Consider the following 19,826-nt stretch of genomic DNA (forward strand, 5'->3'; position numbering starts at 1 on the left):
CCTACGGCGGTCTTGAGCTCTGCATTATGCAGTGGTTAGGGATTAGGACTCTGTGGATGCAAATAAGCTGGGCTCCTGAAATACACATCATTTGTAGTAGGTCCACTCTGAACAAATGGCAGAGGATGCTCCCCTGTTCCCTTTCCTCCTACACAGTTCACTCATTTCATTCATGACAGTAATGATAGGGTACAGACTGCAGCAGCTGTCACCTTTAACCTTCAAATCGCTCACTATACTGCACAGCTATTTACTGTTTTCTCCTGTAATGCTTTAAGTGTGTGTGTGTGTGTGTGTGTGTGTGTGTGTGTGTGTGTGTGTGTGTGCGCGTGTTTCTGTGTGTGTGTGCGTGTGTCTGTGCGTGTTTCTGTGTGTGTGTGTGTTTCTGTGTGTGTGTGTGTGTGTGTGTGTGTGTGTGTGTGCGTGTTTCTGTGCACGTGTTTCTGTGTCTGTGCGTGTTTCTGTGTGTGTGTGTGTGTTTCTGTGTGCGTGCGTGCGTTAATTCCATCTCTGCTAACACAACTCAAGCACGTCTTTAATCCGACTGGCCGGTTAAAAGGTGCCGCACCTCCTCAGGGGGCTGCAGAGCAAATCTCGCCTCTGCAGGATCCATCCCCTATTTGCACATCAGCTACGCAACAAGGCTCCTTTCACCACATATATTTTATTCTGAGGCGCAGTGTCGGCGTCTCAGAGGAAGAGAAACCATCACCAGCGGCAACCATGAACGGCACCGAGGGGCCCAACTTCTATGTGCCCATGTCCAACAGGAGCGGGGCGGTTCTCAGCCCGTTTGAGTACCCGCAGTACTACCTGGCTGAGCCCTGGAAGTACTCCCTGCTTGCCGCATACATGCTGTTCCTCATCATTACGGCCTTCCCCATCAACTTCCTCACCCTTTATGTCACCGTCAAGCATAAAAAGCTGAGAACCCCTCTGAACTACGTCCTGCTCAACCTGGCGGTGGCCGACCTCTTCATGGTGGTGGGAGGATTCACAGTCACTCTTTACACAGCGCTGCACGGATACTTCAGCCTCGGGGTCACTGGCTGCAACATAGAAGGATTCTTTGCTACCTTAGGAGGTAAGTGTGTGTTTGACTGAGACATTATGAAGGGAAAATGGTTCAAACCTTTATTTTCTTACACAGAAGTAAATGACAGGAAGCTCTTGCTTTGTTTTGGGTCTCAGGAGAAATCGCTCTCTGGTCTCTGGTGGTTCTGGCTGTCGAGCGCTACGTCGTGGTCTGTAAACCCATGAGCAGCTTCCGCTTCGAGGACAAACATGCCATCGCAGGGCTGGCGTTCACATGGATCATGGCCTTGACCTGCGCCATGCCTCCTCTGTGTGGATGGTCCCGGTACCGTCTCCCCATGAAGCACCACAGAGGTTCACACACATACAGTAACAAACGCTGGTTGTGATGTCGCTGATGGATTCTTCATCATGTGTGAATGCAGATACATCCCAGAGGGAATGCAGTGTTCCTGTGGGATTGACTACTACACTCCCAAGCCCGAGATCAACAACACCTCATTTGTCATCTATATGTTTATCCTCCACTTCTCAATCCCCCTCTTCATCATTTTCTTCTGCTACAGTCGCCTGCTCTGCACAGTGCGAGCGGTAAGAACACCGGCTGGATTCACTATTAATAATAGGGATGTGATGCCTCGTATTTCTCACTAGAGAAATTATTTTTCCTTTTTGCCTTACATCCTCCACAGGGAGGTTAGAACATCAGAGCAGTGTCTCTGGAGAGGGACGGGATTTACTGGCTCAAGGACACTTTAGGAGCACAGCTCATTGCCAGCGTGGCGGCTTATGTCCAGGTCCAGTCAGCGCTCACTGTCGACCTGCTGCCCTCATTAAAAATACTATTAAAGATTAATGATACACAGGGAGTCGCAGATAGAAATAAAGGCTGCTGAGGACAGAAATCTATTGTTTGGTCTGAACAGGTTGACTATTGGTTTATATTTGCATTATAGATCAGTATTTCCATTTGTCCAGGCTGCAGCCCAGCAGCAGGAGTCAGAGACCACGCAGCGAGCGGAGAAGGAGGTGACGCGCATGGTCATCGTCATGGTGATCTCCTTCCTGGTGTGCTGGGTGCCCTACGCCAGCGTGGCCTGGTACATCTTCGCCAACCAGGGCGCCGAGTTTGGCCCAGTCTTCATGACCGCTCCCGCCTTCTTCGCCAAGAGCGCCGCGCTGTACAACCCGGTCATCTACATCCTGCTCAACAGACAGGTGAGTGAAGTATGTGAGATGCTGGGGTGTCTGTCCCCACCCTCAGGTTTATGCTGCAAAGCTGTGACAAAGCCTGCTAAACTGCTAAACTGTATGAAATATGCATCAGTATCAATGATCCACAAAAATGAAATACATCAGACACAGCAGACAGTATTTTACATTTTCCTTGTAATAGAGCATTTTTATGCTGTGAAAAGACTCCAGGTTTCATGTATTAGTGCTTCCACTTCATTAAAGGAGCTGAATGCTTCTTCATCCTCTGACTAAAGAGGGGGATGTGATTGTAATGTTCTTTTTTGTGGCCTCCAGTTTAGAAACTGCATGATCACCACAGTGTGTTGTGGAAAGAATCCATTTGAGGACGATGAGGCTGCTCTGTCCAAAACCCAAATGTCATCTGTCTCTACAAGCCAGGTGGCCCCTGCTTGACCAGCTCGTCCTCTTTAATGGCCATCTGTCCCCACACACCTAGTTTTTTCTCCCTATTTCTTTTGATGTTACCAATGTTGAGGTGGTTAGTTGTTTTTTTTTAACATAAACAGATGGACTAGAAAAGATCCTCTGTGGGGAGAAATCCCCTGCAAGACACTATGTGTGTGGTGGATGTTAATGTGCTGGAGTGGACGTCATTATGTCAGTGTGTACATGCATTTATTTATTGTGTGAAGACTTGTGGAAGCTGCTCTATGTCCTGCAATAAAAAAAAAGTCTGCACAACTTTCCCCTTATTGGCTTTTTCCTGAGAACATTTACAAGGCTTTCTGAGAATTTCCAGATGCTGTTTGGTGGGTTTTTGGGTGTCAGGCCAAATGTTAATGCTTTTCAAATGTTCCAATTCACTGTGTGGTAATGCATTTGGAAATGAAGCTCTTTGAAAAGCAGCACAATAAACATCGTCATTATCGTCATTGCTTTAAAATCCTAAATACTGTAATTTATTTCACAAACTCGGACAAGTCATTTGGCATCACAAATACAGTCTCTCTTCAGATTATGTTGAGCTCACATTTTTTTCCATAAATGTAAATTTCCCTCTTTTAAAGTGGTCACAATCCAACATAGTATTCATTCATTTACAAGCACACTTTTATAGTTATGCAGTTCTTCCCAGCAACTACACTGCATTTGATTTTGATAAATCTGGTCGTTCATTGTCCTCTCTCTCTACTCCTCCTCAACCCATCATCAGCCCACAAAGCACACTGGGACATTGTTCAGTCCGCTGATGGAGCGAGTCACCCATCTTCAGCAATCACACCTGAGAACATTGCAGGCTTTAGGACATAAGAGGAGGGCATCACGGTCCTTTCTACTCATCCTGATGAACAGGCCTCTTGAAAGCATCATTACACATCTATAAATATTGCTATGGACATTATAATACAGTACAGTGCATCATTGGCTCGTTCCCTTTAGCAAAGGGCTCAGTGCGGTAAGATTGCCACCAGGGCTTACTGTAGGTCCCAAAAACTGCAAAGACATCGCCATTGTCCTACATCTTCCCTCTGCAGCACATATGACGCCACCAGGAAAGATCTGGGAAAAATGTCTTGGCATTTCCAGCTGAGAGCAGGAACCCACCACGATGGATAAAGCTTCAGAGGCAGGTTTAGGTCCTTTGCTTTGCCACTTTTTACGCTCGTAGTCTGCAAATAGTAATGACACTTAAGAAGGCTAACTCCTTAGTGGCTGACATTCCCAAGAAACCATGTAGATGGGAGAAAGGCAGCTGTCAGCAGGAGAAAGAGGCGACTAGTAGCAGGAGACAATGGCAGATTCAGGCTTCGCTGCAGCACTCATAGATGTTGTCCTCCACGAGGGCAATGACCTGCTCGAACTTATGGTGCAGCTGAGTGCGCCGTGCAGTGGGGTTGGACTCCAGAGCGTTCACCACCTGACCGGGGCAGATAGAAAATGAAAAACACGGCAAAGATTACTTTCAGTGGCTGTGGAGCATTCATGCATCAGGACATAGAAAGTGGAGAGGCGAGAGAGGAAAGGCAGAGCAGCCGAGGAACGGGTGAAGTGCGTGAGTCTCCTCGCTCGCCTTCACGCATGCCTCCACACCACAAAAGCATTTTCTCTTCACATATTTACAAAACCCACATCTGCTCTGTTTTTCATGCCCAATAGTTGTCACCGTGTCAGTGGGATTTATGGGCTCTTAGCAGCAGTGTGCTACCAGGCAGAGCGAACTGAGCTGAGGCGAGAGAATAGGCAATCAGAGGCCATTCACAGAGCTCTAAGCCCCTGGCCCATGTCAGTACAGTAGCATGACAGAGGAAAGCAGCTAAACTGTATTATCATGAGGGTGCTCCATTAAGGCACAGTCACCACTGACTAAGCCTCTTCAGAGAGTAGTCGCAGCAGTGAAGAAACATGGGGGAGGACAGCAGGGGCTTGAAGGGGGCTAGTTCAAAGCCAAACAGCAGATACAGTAGGAAGAGGCAACTTAACTGGCATTTAGCAGAGAAGGTAAACAACATGCTGTTTGCTTGGAGCAAGAGCTATATGTGGGCTGCAGGGGCAGCATCAGATACTGTTGCTCTATAGAAAAACATTGAACCAAACCATTTGAATATTATGGTTGAGTGACAGAATCTAGAGTTTGTTACATAAACCCACATGCACCTGATGCCCTCCACTGACATGTCACGCTCTCATACCATCACTGAATCTTTACACAACAAACAGTTATCGACTGATGCACCTTGATTGCAAGGGAAGGGCCTGTTTAAACATGAGTAGCACATCCAGTCACAATCTGGCATCTGCTCTCTTCTTTTACCTGGTTTCTGTATCTTTTGGCATATTTGTAGATTTCTGTCAAGGCCAGGGTGGTGTTGAATTCATTTCGGTATTTCTACAAAATGAACAACAAGGTGTTACATTAAATTAAATTATAAAGATAGACTCCTCTGAAGAACCTTTTGAGCAATTTACTTACTCTTGACTCCTCAGCCAGATGAGCATTCATCTCCTGCTCACTCAGAGGAGGCATTTCCTGTATCTGCCGGTAGTAGCACTGCACTCTCTTCTTATACTCCGGGATCTCCTTTGCATACAGCAGCTTGTTGGTAGGAGAGTCCTAAAAAACAAAGATTGAACATGTTCACTTACATAATTTTAGTAAAATCTTCATAAGTCTTGGTATTCTGAAAGTGTAATACTGTAGTATAGTGATGAAGAAATGTCATCCTATAGTACTGTATATCAGGTCATAATATCCATGTAAGCTCATAATATGTCTGTAAGGTCATAATATCGTATGTGAAGAAAAAAGATCATAGTATTGTATGTGATGAAAAAAAAGATCAGCGTATAATATGTAATGAAAAAAGGTCATAGTATAGTGTGTGATAAAAAAGTCATAGTATAGTATGTTGCTTAAATAAGGTCATAGTATAGTATGTGATGAAAAAAGATCAGAGTATAGTACGTGATGAAAAAAAGTCATACTATAGTACTGTATGTCACTGAAATAAGGTCATAGTATAGTATGTTGCTTAAATAAGGTCATAGTATAGTATGTTGCTTAAATAAGGTCATAGTATAGTATGTAATGAAAAAAGGTCATAGTATAGTAGGAGATGAAAAAAGATCAGAGTACTGTATAGTATGTGATAAAAAAGGTCATAGTATAGTACTATACTGTATGTTGTTTAAACGAGGTCATAGTATGTGAGGAAAAAAATCATAGTATAGTATGTAGTCATAGTATGTTGTAAGAAAATAAAAATAGAATAATTTGTAAAAAAAAAAAATCATTTTTTTTACATGGTTGCAACACATTCCAACCACAATCCATGACAATAAAAGGTCAGAGTATTTCATGTGATTCATCGGTGAAGATTCATTCAGGTGAAGTTATCCATAGTATGAGTCCTGTCAACTGGATATAGTATGTGATGAAACAAAGGTTGTGTCAATATGAATAAACACATTACATATTTTACAATAGACCTTTTACAAATTACTTCTACTTCTAATAAGACTACTACTACTTCTAATAGATGTAACGATAAGACAATAGATGTTGTGTAAATTGTAAAAAATATATTTTTATAGAATGATGCAACAACCTTTCATTTGATTTGAATATGATTGTACACAACAACACAACTGGTGCCTCGTGTCTTAATACAGAACAGTTGCATGTTGCATAAAACAAGAGGGCACTCAGAGCTTGGAGAATTCCAGTCTGACCAGTTCACTGCTGCTACTCTCTCCACAGTCACTTCAGGCTACTGCACTGGTGCCCATTCGAGCAGACAAAAAGTAGTGAGGCTAAGAGGCTGGCTTCATGTTTGACTTTAGTGTTGACTACTGTTGCAGGCGTGTCTGTGAAGGCCTTTGTGTCTGAGTGTGTGTGAAACAGAAAGGGATGGGGAGAAAGTAGGGCAGGGAAAGAGACGGCCAGCTCAGCTTTCAGCCTCAGTGAATGTGCTTACAGCGCACCTCACTATTTCTATGTGTCACAAGTTATTTGTGTCACGTAATGTGTGTTTGTTTGCGAGTGTGTGTTAAAGGGGCCGGAGGCTGAGTGGCCACGGTCCCTCCTTCTGATAGGGAGCCCTCGCTCTTCCTGTCCACAAGGTCACTTCCTGCTGCTCGCCCATCTGCTTGGTGACCCCCCGTGACCCCGTGGCCCTCAACGTCTGCATCGCGCCAGATGAAAGGGTTTCCGTGGAAACAGTGAGCTTTGCTTGGTTTCCTACCCTTCTCTCTCCCCCCTGCTGTGCTCCTGCTAATCCAGACCCTTTACTCTCCTCTGTCCTTTCTCGAGGCCATCACACACTCATGCATGTGCAAACAAATGAAGAAGAAGCAGAGCTCAGTCGCGCCAGCCTCCTCGACCTGCAGAAGGACCTGAGGTCATCTCCTTGAACCTGACGCTGCTCTAAGTGCACATCCAGATGTGACATAGTAATGAGGAAGCCGCAGACTCGCACATGCAGAATGGATCATAGCATGCGCTGCGTCTGCTTCCACAGGCACATGTGAATATTGCTACTGTCTGTGCATCGGCTCTTTGGCGCTGAAGTGAAGTATATAAATCAGACTGCTTCTCAGTGAAAGAAGAGCATTATTTGGATGAGTCCTCAACTGCCTCCTGGGAGGAAGTCAGTCAGGGAGAGACAGGAAGCAGAGCGTGCTCAGGGTCACGGTGTCTGAGGGATGAGACGGATTTGTGAGCAGTGAGGACATTGACATGCAAGCACACACCAACACCCACCAAGCCACCCACAGACAGACAGACAGACAGACATGAGCATGTCTGAACACACACACACGGGCTCACACACACCGCAGAGAGAGATCCCTGGTGCTCATGACCTTGGATCAGCCGACTGGGCTGAAATAACACGAGCAGAGGTGGATGGAGCTGACAGTCTGAAGGCTTTGGGATGAGGGTTCACACAGGGATTCAAGAGGTGTGTGTGTGTGTGTGTGTGTGTGTGTGTGTGTGTGTGTGTGTGTGTGTGTGTGTGTGTGTGAGACAGGTTAAATAAATATATTTATAGACAGGCTGAAAGATAGATGGCAATATGGAATTACACCCTTTATTTAATTTGGAATATGATCAGAGAGCTAGAATAGATTTCACACAGTGCGATTGATCCAACACGTTCAGCTTGAGAGGTGCAGCAGCACAAAGACAGAGAAGTGTAGATTTATAACCTTATATATACTGCGTGATGGGGAAAAGGTGGGTCAAATTGTAAATCAATTTTCACTCCTGTCTCCAGAGTCCCAACTCTGTTAAATCTGAGCACACAGACAAGACGCAGTGGCTTGGATTCAGTAGAAGCTTCACGTGACCCATGTCAGTCACACACAGACGTCTATGAACCTGCCTAAAACTGGAAAACGGATGAGGGAAAGGTGTTCGTGTGTGTGTGAATAACAGCTTGTACTCATCCTGTGTGGAAACGATCCAAATACAGGACAACGGAGCCCAACGGCGTCCGGAGCCGCCCCGTTCGGACTCACCTTGCCGAGCTGCAGGTCAGAAATGGAGCAGGCATCTATGAAAGCCTGAGCGATGACGGACAGACAGGCGTCCATGTGATCCGTCTTATCAATGTCAAACACAAACTGAGGGTTCTTCAGGATGTTCACCCAGAATCGCAGAGGTAAACTGCACAGACGGGAGATAAGCTGTTAAAGCGCGCCGGCCGGAGCGGGTTGGCCACATGTTCAGCCTCCCACCTGTTGGTTTTCCAGATGTGCAGCGTGTCCGGGTCCGTGATGCCCCGTTTGTCAGCCTGCTCCTCCAGGAAGTCGAAGAAGTATTTGACAGCCAGTGGGGGGCAGTCTGGAGGGATGCTGAGGATGGCTTGAAAGAGGTCATCCAAGAACTTCTGAAGAGTTCCCTATGGTGGAAAGGAAAAAAGAATCATCACAACAACACTTCACAGGAGGTGGGAATTTCTAACAGCTCCTGAGGCGAACGCTGCAAAAACATGAGAAATCCCATAAAGGTTTGCAGCGTCTTGTTGCTGGTTACCTTAGTAGACAACAAGCGGGTCAGGTAGATTTCTGGCAGAACCTTTTTCCGGTGGCTCTGTCTGTGCGTTCTATTTGTCTCCATTAGCTCATCATGAGGTAAAACCTGGAACGGCAGAGGTCAGAGGTCAACTCCTGCACAGAAGGTAAAGCAATAATCTGACAAACGATCTCCATCTCTGCGGCGTCGGTTGTTGGAGGGGAATTTTCTGATTCACGATCGAGACACATGATCCAGAAAATCACATTGTGGGAGCGTGTCTTGTGGGTGTCGTTGGATCTCAAGACTGAGCGTAACAGGTTAATGTGATGAAATAAGAGCAAATCTAATGAAAGTATTAAAATTGTTGCTCAAACGTCATACGTGTGTAAACGCATGACAAACGTGCTGTCATAACAGGAGCCGATCAGCGGCGACGCCCCCGAAGGGAATGTGATCTGTGCTATGGACATGTGAGGTTTGGGGGTTTGTCATGAGGCCGAGTGACAGGTTCGACCTGCAGGTCACCCTGAAACTGCTCTTAATACAATGATTGGCTCCAGTGGAGCAGGACCAGATAAACACTCCCATTCAGGGAACATTACAGATACTGAATGGAAGTTTGGGTGTAATTGTGGAGTTTCTGACTTCCAGGGGGCTAGAAGCGGGGTCCTGCTGTCGCCATGGTGACAGCGTGATGGTCCCCGAGCTACATAGAGATGCCGGCGGAGTTATTTAAAATGAGAAGCGCGTTGCATTTTAATATTTGTGAACATTTGTCTCATGAATACACAAGTCACCTGTGTATTAGGAGGTGGAAGAGACTCGTGATGAACTGTGATGGTGGTTTGTGAGACAGACGAGTTGAGTTATTTATTTTGTTTTGGCTTTATTATATGACTTAATATACTGGCTGAGTGAACACGTCCATCTTTAGTCATTTATTAGTTGCTGTCATTTTTATTCAGTACCAACACAAAGGGTCGGTTTTATTTACCCGAACCACAAAATGCTTCTGCAACGTTTATCCTGTAAACGGATGCTGCATCGGTGCCATTTAGTTGTGTCTGATGTAAACGTGGGCCGTGCAGCTCGTGTCATTGGACTCACTCTTCAGAGACAGTGTAGCGCTCAGTCAGGACGGAACAGGGCACCTCTCCGATGAAGACCTTCACGGCTGCAGCTCGTCGGCCCAGGTTCCTGCCCTGTACCGTCAGCAGCGTGCCCCCCTCCACCGGCCCCGTCAGGGGGGAGATCTGAGGATTGAGCGGGGACAAAGAAAAGCCGGTGAAATCCCCAGAAAAAGCACAATTATTAGGGCTAATAAGTAGATTACCTCCATTAATGACAGGTGATAATGAACAGGACTGACAATTAGGAGGAAGGAGATCCAACGGTCACAGAGACAAGGACGAGTGGACCGTGTTAGTGTCCTCATGCTGAAGAGCTGACGACACGTGGTTCAGGTCAACACATGAACACGCATGCACACACACACACACACACACGCACGCACGCACGCACACACGCCCGCACGCACGCACGCACGCACACACACACACACACACACACACACACACACACACACACACACACACACACACACAGCGCACGCACGCACGCACGCACGCACGCACGCACACACACACACACACCACGCACACACACACACGCACACACACACACACACACACACACACACGCACACACACACACACACACACACACACACACACACACACACACACACACACACACACACACACACACAGACACAAAGCTGACTCTTAACTGTGCCAGTCTGAGACTCTTCAGCCTCTAATCCTCTACAGCACATGCAAATAAAGAGCAGGCTAAGAGCTCCCTCACATCCCACCAGAGACAGACAGAGTGAGCGAGGAAGCGCTGGAGAGGCGGGGGGGCGATGAGTGGGGAGGTAATTTAGGGAACTGAGTGTCACGAGGAGCGCGAACGCCGATGGTGGCGGTGAGAGAGCAAATTAATGCACGGCGCGTTCGCCTTTCATCTGTTTCCCTCTGTCAAATTCCTTAGTCCAATTTCTGCTGTTGTTCAGAGTCAAGCGTCATTTCAGCGCTCGCCTCTGCTCTCCTCGCTTTCCATTCAGTCGCCCTGTGAAGGAGGCAGAGGACCGTCACCTCTCCGGTCTCCACGGAAACCCAGCGTTACAGATAGGATCTGGGCGCCCAGACAGGAGCCATCTAGCATCATGCGGCGTCTCGCTGCAGCGCGGCCGGGAGCGGCGCGGCCGCGGCTGAGCCAAGGTCACCGCGACCCCCCGCTGTTATTACAGCTCTATCGCAGAGCAGGCACAGAACCAAAACAGCACTGGTGTTTGGTCTAGGTGAGAGGACAAGGTTTCACTGTGCGTCCTGATCATCTGAAGCCTGCGAGCGCAGATAAATAAACCCCAGACACAGTTTAACGTCGTGTGGGAAAACGTGTGTTTCTGTGGGACCGGAGCCAACGGCTGTGATGTTAGTGTGTTTGTGGTTAAATTAGGCTGTGGTCACTGTGGTCCCTATTAAACCCACCTCCACAATAACACAAACCACATTCCTTCATGGAAGCGTCATCTACAAAGCACCACACACGCACGCACACACACACACACACGCACACACACACGCACACACACACACACACAGACACGCACACGCACGCACACACACACACACACACACACACACACACACACACACACACACACACACACACACACACAGCTCATCAGTAAGCAGAGCTATTTATTCTCACCAGGCGTCTTATTGCACCTATTGTGTCTCTTCGGTGCCGTTGAGCATTGACATCAACATCAGCTGCGTGCTGTTCATTTACACCTCTTTCAAGTCTGGGAGTCTTGATTTACAGCAAAAACTCTGCCAGGCGTCCCGGGAGACCAAAGGGTGTGAATGTGCTTCAGAGGAAGCTCCACGAGGACCGATGGAGGTATTAAACACGCCCGAGAACTAAATTATTCAAATCAAACAAAGAAACTCCCCCAACTGTAACTGTACATGCAAATGAGCCGCAGCACATGAACAATGAGACAAATAAAATGCAGACGCGCGTGAGTTTGTTCTGAGGTCAGAGCTGCCTTTCGCCTCCTCACTTCACTTCCTCTGCATCGCTAATCGAGGAGGACGTGAAGACAAAACCAGGAAGCGCCCTCGGTCCCGCGTCCTTTTCACCCTCCTCTGATGTCCCTCCGCTCCGTTTCTGTCATGGTGCCATGTGGCCACTTCCTGTTGGTCTGATCAATGTTTGAAAAAAACAAAAAGCTGCACAAATGTCTTCACTGCTTTAAATCAATGCATTGACCAGAGAGCATTTTTCACAATTACCCAGTTTAGGCCACAAACTGAATAATGTAAAATCCTCCATGTTATCGACATTTTGTTGCCAGCAAACGTGACAAAGAAGAGCAAGATAAACACGTTTCATTATCGGAGCGTGAGCACAGACGTCCTGCTCCACAAAGAGCCGACGAGCGCCTGCGAGCGCTCAGGAGCGTCCGGCTTCAACCCTGAGGATTCTCTGGGAAACATGGAGCCGGAGCGTTGCATCACAGCCCACAGAACCACAGCCCCGCTCTCCTTTCTGCAACCGCTCTGCTGGGAGCAGCGTGTGTCGCAACAATGGTGCGCCCACGCACACACAGCGCAACTCAGCTCACTTCAGACACACAAGAAGTCCACATAAGTTAGTGTCTCACAGAGCATCCTGTTAGTCACAGTTTGCTGACAGCTACAAAGAATGAGGAATAATCACCAATGCCTCAATATGGCCTATTTGAGCGGTAGATTGCGTGTGTGTGTGTGTTCGTGCGTGTGCGTGCGCGCGTGGAGTGTGTGTCCGTGCCGCTTTGTTGTGATGCTTATTCTCCTGAGCCGACCAGGTTTTATCTGCAGGAAGTTCAGGCCGGCTGGGTTTCACGGAGCCGTGCTTCCCGTGACCGCCTATCGCGGCTGCGCCGATATGAAGCTTGGCGGATGCTTTGAACACGGCCTCATTACGGCCGGCTAAATGGATGTGATGATGCAAATGAAGGCCTCGGGCCCCGCTGGTGCCGTGACCACGGCCTGGAGCTGACCGCAGCCATGTGGGGGCAGATAAACGCTCCCTAATGCCTCCACCAGTGCGGTTTCGCTCATTGTGGGCACAGATCTCTGATCTCTGATGCCTCGTATTTACTTTCTTTTACTTTCTGTGGTTTTCTCCATGACGCCCTGCACATATATCTTTCAGAGCCCTTCACACAGTTTACACATACGCTGTGTCACTCAGGGCCAAAGGTGATCCCACGTCCCCAGAGACCTGTGGCTGAGTGAGTGTTAGTGTTATTACTCAGCTTTAAGGAGGCTCCTTCCAAACTCCCCCCGTCGCTGCCGCTGCCGCCGACAGACAGGGCATGAATGACCCATGATTCACAGCGAACCAGGGCCGTAGGAGGTTCCCACGAGCATCTGCAGCCCCCATCAGCCCGTTCAAACCCGTGCTCTTACCTTGTGGACCTCAGGAGGGGGACACTGGTCTCTCATTGGCTGGCAGTCGTCCCTCGGCCTGCAGCTGTTTTCACACCAGGCACAGAGGTGTCCCTCGTCCTCGCGGCCCCAGCACTGGGAGCAGTCGGCGCTGCCCACTGCACAGTTGTAGACCTCGACTGGAGGACGACAGGGAGGCGGTTAGCGGTGGCTAATCTGCAGATTCCTTTATATCCTATATGATCCATACGGGCTGCAGGGTCTAAATAAACAGCTAGGAGCCTGGAAGATGTAATCATGGCTATAAAAATAACCCACGAAAAAAAGGGCTTGAAGAGTTGAGGAGAACAAAGCAGAGAAGCAGATGATTATGTTCATGTTCCAATGTGCCTCACAGCGAGACGTCCCATTTGTCTCCCTGCACGTCAATCTGCTTGTGTGTGTGTGTGTGTGTGTGTGTGTGTGTGCGCGTGTGTGTGTGTGTGTGTGTGTGTGTGTGTGTGTGTGTGTGTGTGTGTGTGTGTGTGTGTGTGCGTGCGTGTTCATGTGTGTGTGTGTGTGTGTGTGTATGTATGTGTGTGTGTCTGTGTGTGTGTGCGTGCGTGTTCATGTGTGTGTGTGTGTGTGTGTATGTGCGTGCATGTTCATGTGTGGTCTCCAGAATGTGATGACTCTGCAGGTTTTGACGCCTCCGGCTGATGTTCGCGTGTCACACACATGAGCTGAGCAGCATCTGGAACCGGCAGCGAGTCGCCTGTCGCTGCGCCGACAACCAGCCAAGTTCAACAACTCGCACAAGTTTTGGCCATCCCACTGTTGTCATGGAGCTTAAATTGTATTTGCACCGAGGGGCATCGATAACACCTTAAATTGCAGCTTCCTATGTTCTATAACTATTATGTGTAATTAGACAGCAGCAGCATATGATATTATGGCAAATTGCTGGTTGTTGGCAAATTATGTGTTGTAATATACAAACTATTATTTCAAGTGAAAGGCAATCTACCACTGTTTGTCCCTGTAAGCAAGTCTTCATTTCTCTGCAGCATTAATCAAATCCCGCGGCCTCATCAGGAAACGCACTGCATTCTGGGAGCAGCAGTGGCAGCGATGTCAGCTTTTGTCTCGTTCCGGGGACGTCTAATTATGCCGCACAAACAGCGCCGCACAAACAGCTGAAGCGCGACACATAGCAATTTTGCTGTGTTTCTCCTCGCAGGTCCTCCTGCGTGGGCGTATTGTCTTACCTGTCATGGGCTGAGGGCTGTCGACAAACACCTGCTCCCGCTGGGGGCCGTCCGGCCGCCGGCGCAGGCTGAGCGGGAACTCCTGGCTCCTCCGGGCGGTGGAGAGCTGCAGACAGAGGAGCCGCGTCCACACGCGTTAGAAACAGCTCCCAGCGTCGGCCTCTCTGGACCTGAACCGGTACTTACTGACACGCCGCTGCACCTGACGGACGAGCCGTTGAGCCAGGCAGCCTCGAACCGCTGCTCCGTCCCGAAGTCACAGTACAGACGCTCCCCCTGTCAGACACAGCGCTCATTTACACAGAACAATAACAGGAAGCGCTGAGACACTGCTGAGCGAATCTGAACGACAACGCGTCCGCTAAGAAACGTGTCTGGGAACAATTGGCAACTCTGAAAAGTACCAGAAAACTGAGGCAAGCCACAATAATTGTCGCTGCCAGGAATAAGACGCAATTCATTCAAGATTCATATTCATAAACATCTGGACTCCCACACCTCAGCAAGTCCTCTGGGACCCGGAATAATGAATATGAAATCATTCCACACTAAATGAGAGCCCTGAACGCGACTGAGCCGAGACGCTGAAGCTCAGAAGCTGTAAAGAGCAGCGAAGGACGAGGCCTTAAACGGGTCAGAACCACAAAGTCTTTGTGTTTCTCACATTCAGCCAGAAAACTCATCTGCTAAACGTCCTGTGATGAACGGCTTTTAACATCAAAGCTCGGTCTAAATAATCCAATGTTGTCCTTTGGTGAAAGTGCCGGACCCAAACGAAGGCGACGCTTGTGCAGAGAACAAACATGGCGGCTCCCACGTGTTCTGCTCCGATGACTCGCTGACAGGATGCAGGCGTTACTCAAACACTAACAACTTTCATAATGAAGTCTAGTGTGAACAGCACAGTCCAAGCAGGCGGCCCTGAGGAAGTGCATGTGTGGAGGAGGGGGGCACGTGTGAGTCAATGTCTGTCGCCATAGCAACACACCGGGAGAGGGCTTCAAAAGGCCAGTGGGGGTGAGGTGTGTGTCCACACCTGGCAACGAGTCAGCGCCGGAAAGTTCAGCCACACGGCAGAGACGCAGCATCAGGCGCCGACTCGCTCCGATTAAGGATGAGTGAAGGATGTGACGCTCACGTCATGATGACGACACGGCCCGGTCCGACTCAGTGCGACGCGGGGCCCGGAGGCCCGGTCCGACTCACTCAGCTGATTAGGATGAGTGAAGGATGTGACGCCATGATGACGGCACGGCCCGGTCAGTGAGACGCGGAGGCCTGGGGGCCCGTTCGGCGCCGTCGGCCCGTTCGGCGCCGTCGGCCCGTTCGGCGCCGTCGGTCCCACACGGCTGAGCAGCGAGCAGCACAAGCACAAAGCCGCCCGTCTCCTAACAGACTCACCCACCTCAGGACTCACTTATTGACCTGCATCAGAACACACGCATCCATCTGTGTTCGTCTCCGCTCGGATCCAACAAACCATATGCTTCGCTTTCAGTCCGACCACTTTCACCACACGCGTTCTGGACGGGGTCCAGCGGCGCGGCGCCGGCGGCCGTACCTCAGCGACGTTCCTGAGCGACAGGGTGAAGTCCTGGGACGTTCCTGAGGGCGACGGAGGGACCTGGGAGGCGAGCAGCCTGGGACAGGAAGCGGCGCTCTGCAGGAAGTCACAGTCAGGAGTCAGAAAACACACACATCCGCCACCAAAATACCTGTCCTGTTTATGTGGGGGAGGAGGAAATGAGCGGCTGAAGCCCCGCTCGGGGGAAACAACAATGGCTTCAAATAGAGACGATAAGGGATTAGAAAAACAGAGGGAGCGGACGCTGCGAAGGCTCAGGAGCAGGAAAAGCCGCGCGTCCTCGTCCTGAGCCACATCACACAGCGTTACAGCTCACAAGAAGCTCGGCTCCACTTCACCGAAAGTGACTTAAGGAGAACAGGCCTCCTGTGCTTTAATGTGTTGGTCCTCTGCGTCTGGGGACCTGAAATAATGCGCCTGACTGAGATTTATAGTGTTTGATAAAAAAAAAAAAACACGCAGACGTCTTCATTAGTTGAAGAGTCGAGCAGTAAAACAGTGAAAAACCAGATGAGTCCAGTCGATGAGCAGAGACGGTGAGTCACGTCCTGTTCCCTGAACAGTGGACGGTGAGGCGCTGTGTGTGTGTGTGTGTGTGTGTGTGTGTGTGTGTGTGTGTGTGTGTGTGTGGGTGTGTGTGTGTGTGTGTGTGGGGTTCACCGAGGCTCCACTACTTCTGAATACGTTTCAGTTCCTCCGTCTTTTGCTGCCAAGCCTTGTTTGTTTGTGTGTTTGTTTGTTTGTTTGTGTGTTTGTTTGTTTGTGTGTTTGTTTGTCGCCAAACACGCATCTACATAATCCATTAAAACAGTCACCTACTTCAAATTAACAGACGTAGAAAGCGTAGCGAGGACGTAGGTGTAGATTTTCTTTGCTGCAACAAGCAGCCAGACATGAAATGGCTCAGAAACAGGTCAGAGCACTGTTCCACATGCTGAGATGCTAAAAGGAAGCTGCCAGAAAGAGACTTTAGAGGAGGTCAGAGAACTTTAAATGCTAAATTACGCTGTTATGAGTCTCTAAAACCGGGACCTCCTGAGCTTTTATGGCTGCTCCAGTGCTTCTACACTGAACTGGCTGCTGTTGCCTCATGGTGAGGCCTCCATCATTACAGCACATTTGCACACGCTGGCCCCTGGAGGGACGCGTGCGATGACTCACCTCCAGCAGCTCGGGCCTGGACTCGTCCTTACTGGAGACGCAGAGGTGGGTCTCCGGGTCCCAGTAACATTTCCACCTGGTGCTGAGGCAGCTCACGCATCTGCCACAGACACAGACACAGTCAACAAATCCTGACGTGCAGTATCTGCTCCACTTTCTTTACAATAGCTGCCTTTGATGTGCTGCCATTCAGTAAATACACACACAGCCGAACTGATTACAGGCATCAAAGTTTCGCTTTAATAAAAGGAACCGATGATTCGTCACGGCAGCAGACGCATTCATTCCTCAGCGCCCGGAGGTCAGACGGGGCCAAATGTGCAGCGCTGAAACAAAGCAGCTCTCTATCAACGACAGGCTGCTTTTAGCCATGCGTTCATGTGTTTTGAGCATAGTCTCACAACTGGCTGCATCAAGACACACACAGAGGCACAGAGAGCGAGTCCAGAGTGAACTGTCAGTTTTAGTGGAATGAGGAATGTTCGCTGCTTCGTCAGAAACGACTTCTATCGCACAACTTCCTGCTACGGTCCGTTCAGACCAAACACATGCTGGGCCACAGAACTCCAGCGTCCTCGGAACCACACGCTGCTCATTCTGCTTGACCAGGTCACCGTGGTTTATTGTGGCTTCATCCCACAGACACCAAGTCACCAGCAAAGCAAAAGTCACAATAGTCGTGGACAAACATCCTTTTATTCATTTAACTGCAGGAGCCTCGAGTCAGCAAACTGTGGCTCAGTTTGTGATGGACGAATGGCACCAGTTCTACAAGTTTACAAGTGTACAGTTTGCTGTTTATTAGTTGCTGGTTACTGGTTACTGGTTATTGGTCACTGGTTACTGGTTACTGGTTGCTGGTTATGGGCCACTGTTTACTGTTTACTGGTTGCTGTTTGCTAGTTACTGGTTATTGGTCACTGTTTACTGGTTGCTGGTTATTGGTCACTGGTTACTGGTTGCTGGTTACTGTTTGCTGTTTGCTAGTTACTGTTTATTGGTAGCTGCTTACTAGTTGCTGGTTACTGGTTGCTGTTTGCTAGCCACTGGTTATTGGTCACTGGTTACTGGTTGCTGGTTATTGGCCACTGTTTACCGTTTACTGGTTGCTGCTTACTGGTTGCTGGTTACTGTTTATTGGTAGCTACTTACTGGTTGCTGGTTACTGGTTGCTGGTTGCTAGTTACTGGTTATTGGTCACTGGTTACTGGTTACTGTTTGCTGTTTACTGGTTGCTGGTTACTGGTTACTGTTTGCTGGTTGCTGGTGATGAAGTGGAGGCATGTGTGTCTCCAGCACACACTCCCTTCAACCCCCAGCGCGTGTGTCACCGCGCTGCCTCCGGGCAGAGACAGATGTCCCACACTAGGAACGATAACGCCTGCAGAGATAGCAGCGCTCTGAGGGGTCCGTGGACGGGGGGAGTGTGAGAGGATGTAGAACTGTAATTGAAATGTGTGTGTGTTCTTATTAGGAGCAGACGCTCCCTCAAGGCTCTTATCAGCTGCAGCCTTTCTGTTTTCCATGACTCCCTTTCAGTCGTCAAATGCCTGAACAGCTCCGTGCACGCACACATCCCCGTCTGCCTCTTCCTGACCCCACTCTGACAGTAAATAGGCCTGGACGCTGCCCACCCCAGCGCTAATGACCCTGCGCACACTAAACACACAGGCTGGCTCACACTCTCAGGGCCTCTCAGCGAGCACAGCGGTTAAACACACATCCTCAATCACGTCCCTGTCAGAGACAAACACGTCCAGAAGCAAAGAGCAGTTTATGGAGAAAAACAGAGGCAGCGCACGGAGACGGGCGAGAAGCAGGAGAGACACAAAGAGAGAGAGAGAGAGAGAGCGAGAGAGAGAGAGAGAGAGCAAGAGAGAGAGAGAGAGCGAGAGAGAGAGAGAGAGAGCAAGAGAGAGAGAGAGACAGAGAGAGCGAGAGAGAGAGAGAGAGAGCAAGAAGGAGAGAGAGAGACAGAGCGAGAGAGAGACAGAGAGAGAGAGAGAGAGAGAGAGCAAGAGAGAGAGAGAGAGAGAGAGAGAGAGAGAGAGAGAGAGAGAGAGATACGAGAGAGCGAGATAGAGAGAGATGAGACAAGAGAGAGAGAGAGAGAGATAGAGAGCGAGAGCGGAGAATTGAGAGAGAGAGAGAGAGAGACAGAGAGAGAAGAGAGCAAGAAGGGAGAAGAGAGAGATAGCAGAGCGAGAGAGAGAGAGAGCAAGTAGAGAGAGAGATGAGAGAGATAGATAGAGAGAGAGACGATGAGAGCGAGAGAGAGAGGAGATAGAGAGAGAACGATAAAGAGAATGAGCAGAGTAAGATCGAGAGAGAGAGGGCATGAGAAAGAAGAGAGAGTCAAGAGAGCAGAGAAGCGAGAGAGAGAGAGAGCAGAGAGTGAGAGAGAGATAAGAGAGACAGAGATAGAGCGAGAGAGAGAGAGAGAAAGATATAGAGAGTAGAGTAGAGAGAGAGACAGAGAGAGAGCGATCGAGAGAGAGAGGAGAGAGAGAGAGAGGAGAGGAGGAGAGGATCTGTGTCGGGTTTTGTGCGAGCCTGAATGCGGCGTCCCTTGGTTTGTCTTACAC

At 49.0% G+C, this 19,826-nt stretch overlaps 2 protein-coding genes across 3 annotated transcripts in view; one reads left to right on the top strand and one right to left on the bottom strand.

The window, feature by feature from the left end:
• The first annotated feature begins 113 nt into the window (after positions 1-113).
• On the top strand, positions 114-3,164 carry LOC114858310 (rhodopsin-like). Of its 2 annotated transcripts, XM_029155441.3 has the most exons (5): positions 117-1,084; positions 1,192-1,360; positions 1,461-1,626; positions 2,014-2,253; positions 2,566-3,164. In XM_029155441.3, exons 1-5 carry the CDS (start codon positions 724-726, stop codon positions 2,683-2,685), a joined length of 1,056 nt encoding a protein of 351 aa, XP_029011274.1. In that variant the 5' UTR covers positions 117-723; the 3' UTR covers positions 2,686-3,164. The 2 variants fall into 2 exon arrangements, with proteins under 2 accessions (XP_029011273.1, XP_029011274.1); XM_029155440.3 differs by having other exon boundaries at positions 114-1,084; positions 2,014-3,164.
• plxnd1 (plexin D1) overlaps positions 3,165-19,826 on the bottom strand; it is a 39,640-nt gene continuing 22,978 nt past the window's right edge. Inside the window, exons 20-25 of the mRNA XM_029156161.3 lie at positions 8,768-8,872; positions 8,470-8,633; positions 8,251-8,398; positions 5,204-5,344; positions 5,045-5,119; positions 3,165-4,150 (exon numbers count right to left, since the gene is read on the bottom strand). Of these exons, the coding sequence (XP_029011994.1) occupies positions 4,034-4,150; positions 5,045-5,119; positions 5,204-5,344; positions 8,251-8,398; positions 8,470-8,633; positions 8,768-8,872 (750 nt within the window). The 3' untranslated portion in view covers positions 3,165-4,033. The remainder of the gene's footprint in view (positions 4,151-5,044; positions 5,120-5,203; positions 5,345-8,250; positions 8,399-8,469; positions 8,634-8,767; positions 8,873-19,826) is intronic.

The sequence above is a fragment of the Betta splendens genome, chromosome 7 (assembly GCF_900634795.4).
Source record: "Betta splendens chromosome 7, fBetSpl5.4, whole genome shotgun sequence".
In the NCBI taxonomy this organism is placed as follows: Eukaryota; Metazoa; Chordata; class Actinopteri; order Anabantiformes; family Osphronemidae; genus Betta; species Betta splendens.